Source organism: Asparagus officinalis, chromosome 1 (genome assembly GCF_001876935.1).
Source record: "Asparagus officinalis chromosome 1, Aspof.V1, whole genome shotgun sequence".
Lineage (NCBI taxonomy): Eukaryota > Viridiplantae > Streptophyta > Magnoliopsida > Asparagales > Asparagaceae > Asparagus > Asparagus officinalis.
The window spans coordinates 7,307,756-7,315,072 of NC_033794.1; the positions used below are offsets into that span (position 1 = coordinate 7,307,756).

At 39.9% G+C, this 7,317-nt stretch overlaps 1 protein-coding gene across 1 annotated transcript; it reads right to left on the reverse strand.

The window, feature by feature from the left end:
• LOC109847837 lies at window positions 552–7,317 on the reverse strand. Its single transcript, XM_020417076.1, has 4 exons — window positions 7,180–7,317; window positions 2,914–5,216; window positions 1,192–1,319; window positions 552–1,077 (listed from the first exon to the last, which is right to left on the reverse strand). Exon 2 carries the CDS (start codon window positions 5,163–5,165, stop codon window positions 3,057–3,059), a length of 2,109 nt encoding a protein of 702 aa, XP_020272665.1. The 5' UTR covers window positions 5,166–5,216; window positions 7,180–7,317; the 3' UTR covers window positions 552–1,077; window positions 1,192–1,319; window positions 2,914–3,056.

Below are 7,317 nucleotides of genomic sequence, written 5' to 3' on the forward strand. Positions count from 1 at the left end.
TCACCTCTTTTCTAAGAAGTCGCCTTTTTTTTTTTTTTACAATGAAATCTCTAACTTAATAAGAAAACTTTTGGGGCTGCCCAGAGGAGAGGAATAAAACCTAGGGGGTTTCATTGTCAAAAAAAAAAAAGAATGTTAAATGCTTCTTAGAAGAGGGGGAAAACTTAGAGATTTTTTATTAAAAATAGAAAGTTAGGGGGCTTATTAGAAAAGAGTGGTAAAAATTGAGGGCTCTTATTAATGTGACATTAGCATATTATTAATACCCTAAAGAGAACTAGAGAAAATGAGAAGGTTGGGTCAGAAGAAAAGTATACAAAACATTTTATTACCAAGAGAATTTGCCCTCCTTAATAATTAAAACAGCATGAGGACTTTCTTTTCTTTTTCTTTTGGGAAAAGAAAAAGAAAAAAGAAGAACAATTGATAATCAAATGCAACATAAGGATTCTCATAAGCTCGACATTTTCTATTAAGAACAATTGATAATCAAACAGTTAAAACAGCATGAGGACTTTCATGAGCTTGATTAAAGCAGGAAAATACTGCGCTGAACACATAATTGTAAACTTTGATAATCAAATGCAACATGAGGATTCTCATAAGTTAGACATTTTTTTTCTTTTTTTTGTTAAGAATGGCTCTTTCACCAAACACGTTGGTTACATCTAACCCCAGAGAAACTTTTGAGCAAGTCAAAGTTTCTTCCCTTCTCACTGCAACACCATCCACAAGTCAAATATCACCTTCTTACCGAGAGATGAACAATCGGAAATCTGAAGCATGTTGAAAGAGAAATTGCTAATGGCCTCCGACTTATTGCAGAATGACCGCGAAAGATGCACAAAATGTTGTCATCAAACTCACCAAAGGAAATGCACTGTTGTTGTCCGTTTAATGACGAAGGTGCTCAAAGAACTAGCCACAGAGAAGCTTGTAGACTGATACACATCCGGGGCTCTTGTAAATAGTTGACAATTGATAAGCGCTTTCTGTTCATCAAGAAATGTGCTTGAAGATCTCAAAGCCCCCATCATATCAGTTACACCACAAAAGAGCCTGAAGAAAATTCATATTCTGCAATTAAGAAGTCGTAAGATCACAAAAACTATTATCAAGTAAGTTACGAAGAACCTGAGAATACAGTGAAGTAGTGAAAAAGTAAGGAACAGTAAGGTCAAGGTTAATTACAAATCATTAGTGAAGAAACCTGGAAGCTGCTATATCCCAGGGTAACTAAGAACCAAGTAAAAGGCTCGAAGGTTTCTGCAGAACAAGAATTGAGAAGCTCATAAACAATTGCTGGATCATCAATAAAGCTGCGAGATAAGAATGGATTAGAGCTCACATTGAAGACACAGCAAAGCAAAAATTAGCTCAAGTCCAAAGTATCAAACTTTATGCACTGGAAAACATATAAACTAATCAAATTCAAGTTCAAAACCCAATGGAACATGATGCACCTAAATTAAAAATATAAACAATCATGTTCAAGGCGACAAATATCTGATCAGAAAGTCTTTAAACTAAAACCATTTACGAAGTTTCGAGAATCCTGAACATATGTGTTTCTACTTTAACATACGTGTTTCTAAAGTAGAATGAAACTCAAATCTTCAAATTCCATCGATCAAGACGTCCCTAAGCTGGAAAGAATCTTCTAATTCTACGGACCACAATATCCTTAAAAGGGACTTATTGCCAATCCAAATCCAGCCTCCAAATCACTAAGGTAGACAGAAATCAAATCTTTTCCCTATCTAGCAGAGAATTCCTATACCTATCAGAAAGCCAACCAATATCTGTTTGGAAAGGAAAATCCTATCTGAGAACCTAGTTAAAGAATTTCTGTCTGGAAACTTCTCACCTTCTAAAATAAACTACAGGAATGAAATTATTCTTTTCTATATCAAATTCAATCTTTAAATTGTCAATTTATTCATGTCCATATAAGGTTCTACAATCTGATAACTGAAAGTTTCATTAGCTTAACCCGAAGGGTAACCAATACTAGATGTTTGAGACAACAGGAGACATTGAACCGAAAATTAATGAACCTGTGCTTTGTAGATGAAATCTTAAACATGGACTAAATCTTAACTTATTTATGGTAACATATGAACAATACTACTGTATTTCTATCATCCATCAACCTCATTGATAGGTCCAAGCTATAAACAATTCTTAATCTTTTCGTTTGTCCATTACAATGATATGTAAGCCTAAACAAATAAATAATTAAGGAGTTAGCTACTTCTCACAAGCATGAAAGGGAAGAATCTATGTTTAAATGCAATTGCTGAGCTTACATCTGTCGTGTTGAAATCTCTCTGTGACCATTGTTGAGTTAAGCTTATAGACTTACTTTAAATAGACGAGACCCTTTTAACTCCATTGGATTGAAGAAAATGAATTCTTGCTTAAACTAAAACTTATTGGAATATGTGATGACTTTTTAGTCTTTAGGTAACAGAGATTTCAAGAAAATATGAAAACAAAGTAATGAATTATATTAGCTCCTAATATACCTCGGTGTAATTGAAATATTGTATAAACTTTTACATACTCTTTGGGGAATACTGCTAACAACTCTCAATGTAATGGTTGAACGTATATACCACTAGTTACAGATCTGAAAACGAATCCTCTTAAAAGCTCATACCTGATAAGTGATAACCATGGCTCCTTTGGTGACATCTCTTCTACACAAATGTCAAGTAAGAAGGATGGATAGATAAATCTAAAAAATTAATGAATAAGATTATCTCTTAATACATCATGGTATAATTAAAATTTTGCATAAATTCTAGCATGCTCTTAAATGGACACAGCTAACGACTCACACATTAATGGTTGAGTACATATACCACTCAGTATGAATCTGGAAAAAAAAATTCTTTTAAAAGCTCATACCTGATAATCCCATAGTCTCGTCTGGCGCCATTCCTTCCCCATAATCGTCTGGCGCCATTCCTTCCCCATAAATCTCAAGTAAGATGGATAGGACACATAGAGTAACTTATTGTAAATAGGATAGAAACTGTTTAAATAAGACATCAGTGAGGTGGCTTGGGAGTGTCCGATGCAATGCAGAATTCTTCATGTGGTTTATAATCTACCAACCATTTAAAACTTTGTTTAGTCAAGCGCTTGTACATTTCCTTCTCCTTTGGCTGAAATACAACAGAAGGTGAATCAAAATCCAACCTATATGGGTTAAGCTGATCGAACATTTCAAGTCCTTCTGCTTCATTGCCAGAATATGAATGGTATGCCTTGTCAGAAATTCCACAAACAAACGTGGTGAATTTCTCATCTTCACATGCAGTTTCAGTTTCTAAACTAGTATCCTTAATTTCCTGCGGCTCTTCTTTTACCCCACATCCTGCCGTTTTCCATGATCCTTTGCTACTAGGTGCATTGCAAATAACTGATTTTTCATATACAAAAAACGACTTTTCATTCTGTAGCCCATTAGAAGAGCCAAAATCACTAAAATTGCCAGTATCAGCAAGTGAGATTTCAGGGTGGATGCTCTCAAGGGTTGATTGGCATTCTGAGATCAACAAGTCATCATTTGGTTCTTCATTTACGCAAGAAGATGTCTTCTGATGATCCATCCTTTGCAGCAATAGAAGAAAAGGAACTGGAAGGACAGGTCCAACTAGAGCTTGGGAATCTCTTCTTGATCGCTTCCCACTTATTCTTAAAGGGTCGCCCACAAAGAAAGGTATTGACCTATGTTGAGGCAAACGTTTAGGAACCTCTAACAAATTGAACACAGGTTCCTTATTGTTTCTAGAAATAAGAGAATATTTGGAAAAAGCCATTGATGAGTGATCCAATTCTAGATTGCACAATACTCTCCTTAATGTAATTTCAAATATACTAGTCGGAACTGTGGCATCATTTACAAATGTAGAGACCATATAATTTGAAGGTTCTAGCTTGATGGCTTTAAGTTGCTCGAGATAATCAGCTGGAAATTTTTTATTTAAGTGGCTCAATTGAGGCTTGCACATAACAAGCTCACTAGACAAGTTACCATTCATATATTCACAAAGATGCCCAATTCTTAAAGGATGACGTCGTGAGGATGCTTTACCTGTATGCTCCACAGAACATACATACCAATTGTCAGATTTTGGCAATTCTTCTCCTTTAGCATTTGGTTTCCTTCTGATTTTATCCCGTGACGCATGATACTTTTGCATCTCAAGCTTCCCGGATAGCATGAGCCTGATCAAAGCAAAGCCCCCATCTTCTGATTCTACCTTGAGAAGATCATTCGGGACCGTCCAGAACCCCACAACCACATCCCCCTTCTGTTTCCACTCAAAACTAGCCGCAAGATCATCTTTTGCAAGGCTGTCATCTAAGCCATAATGGCGACAGGACAAAGGAAAACAATAAGGAAGCTCCCAAGCATAAAGCATAGAACCACAACTAATTGCACCTCCATCTCTAGGCCCATAAATAAATACATTAAACTCATCTTTCCAAAATGAACCAACCAAAATCACTGACCCTGAATCCGATGCCCGTTTGAACTCTTCAGACGGTCTCAATTCCGATAATCTAAACATAGATACATAAGAAGGGCGGTTCAATTCATGATCCCAAATCAAAATCGGAACCAACGGCTGCCTAACATCAAAAAGCATCAGTCTTTTCTCTGTCACCGCAGCTACATGAAAATCATCAAAATTTGATCTACAGAATGCAAGAATCCGATCATCTTCATCACCGTCAACCCGAACCAAAATCTTAGGTTCAGTTCCATCATTCACTCTCATATCCACCCTAACCGCCACTGAAGAACAAGCAACATACACAATCCACGGCTGCCCTCCAAACTCACACCCCAACCAATCACCACCACCAAAACCCACACAAGCCCTAATCTTCCCGCTCCTCTTATCCTCCATATCAAACCAACACAGCTCTCCGGACTCCAACAACACCACACTCTGCCACGGAAAATGTGGGCTCAGGCGAGCATCAACCACCAAACTCTCAAACCCCTGCTTCGCCATCGGCAGGACAGAAATCCTAACCTCCTCGCCCTCCAAAACCCTAGACTCAACCCTAAACCAATTGACAGAGTACAGTGTAGCAGCAATCAAGAATCCATCAACTGCCACAATCTCGCCTGTAGTGTCCATGATGACGTCCTGCTCTGAAGCGGGGATCACCGATATCTTCGTTATCCGATGGTACGGGTGCTTCGTTATCCTATGGCACATGTGCTTAAAACCTTGACATCGAGGGCCGTCGAAAGACAATCGGAGGAAGCTGATGAAGCTGGAGTTGTCACCGGAGGGGAAGAAGAGCCTGGCAGCGAAGAGATCGGAGCGGGAACGGAGGGCGCAAAGGTGGTTGCTGGCAATGGGGTCGGTGGCGGGAGAGGAGGAGGAGAGGACGTCGGCCGCGAGGGCGGAGCGGGAGGAGGAGGGGAGGAAGGAGGAGGAGGAGTCAAAGAAGGAGTTGACGGCGGAGAGGACGGGTTGATTGGCATTCTGAGATCAACAAGTCATCATTTGGTTCTTCATTTACGCAAGAAGATGTCTTCTGATGATCCATCCTTTGCAGCAATAGAAGAAAAGGAACTGGAAGGACAGGTCCAACTAGAGCTTGGGAATCTCTTCTTGATCGCTTCCCACTTATTCTTAAAGGGTCGCCCACAAAGAAAGGTATTGACCTATGTTGAGGCAAACGTTTAGGAACCTCTAACAAATTGAACACAGGTTCCTTATTGTTTCTAGAAATAAGAGAATATTTGGAAAAAGCCATTGATGAGTGATCCAATTCTAGATTGCACAATACTCTCCTTAATGTAATTTCAAATATACTAGTCGGAACTGTGGCATCATTTACAAATGTAGAGACCATATAATTTGAAGGTTCTAGCTTGATGGCTTTAAGTTGCTCGAGATAATCAGCTGGAAATTTTTTATTTAAGTGGCTCAATTGAGGCTTGCACATAACAAGCTCACTAGACAAGTTACCATTCATATATTCACAAAGATGCCCAATTCTTAAAGGATGACGTCGTGAGGATGCTTTACCTGTATGCTCCACAGAACATACATACCAATTGTCAGATTTTGGCAATTCTTCTCCTTTAGCATTTGGTTTCCTTCTGATTTTATCCCGTGACGCATGATACTTTTGCATCTCAAGCTTCCCGGATAGCATGAGCCTGATCAAAGCAAAGCCCCCATCTTCTGATTCTACCTTGAGAAGATCATTCGGGACCGTCCAGAACCCCACAACCACATCCCCCTTCTGTTTCCACTCAAAACTAGCCGCAAGATCATCTTTTGCAAGGCTGTCATCTAAGCCATAATGGCGACAGGACAAAGGAAAACAATAAGGAAGCTCCCAAGCATAAAGCATAGAACCACAACTAATTGCACCTCCATCTCTAGGCCCATAAATAAATACATTAAACTCATCTTTCCAAAATGAACCAACCAAAATCACTGACCCTGAATCCGATGCCCGTTTGAACTCTTCAGACGGTCTCAATTCCGATAATCTAAACATAGATACATAAGAAGGGCGGTTCAATTCATGATCCCAAATCAAAATCGGAACCAACGGCTGCCTAACATCAAAAAGCATCAGTCTTTTCTCTGTCACCGCAGCTACATGAAAATCATCAAAATTTGATCTACAGAATGCAAGAATCCGATCATCTTCATCACCGTCAACCCGAACCAAAATCTTAGGTTCAGTTCCATCATTCACTCTCATATCCACCCTAACCGCCACTGAAGAACAAGCAACATACACAATCCACGGCTGCCCTCCAAACTCACACCCCAACCAATCACCACCACCAAAACCCACACAAGCCCTAATCTTCCCGCTCCTCTTATCCTCCATATCAAACCAACACAGCTCTCCGGACTCCAACAACACCACACTCTGCCACGGAAAATGTGGGCTCAGGCGAGCATCAACCACCAAACTCTCAAACCCCTGCTTCGCCATCGGCAGGACAGAAATCCTAACCTCCTCGCCCTCCAAAACCCTAGACTCAACCCTAAACCAATTGACAGAGTACAGTGTAGCAGCAATCAAGAATCCATCAACTGCCACAATCTCGCCTGTAGTGTCCATGATGACGTCCTGCTCTGAAGCGGGGATCACCGATATCTTCGTTATCCGATGGTACGGGTGCTTGAAACCTTGCTTTTGGATTTTAATTTCAGAGACCTTGACGTCGGGGCCGTCGAAAGACAATCGGAGGAAGCCGATGAAGTTGGAGTTTTCACCGGAGGGGAAGAAGAGGGTGGCGGCGGAGAGGTT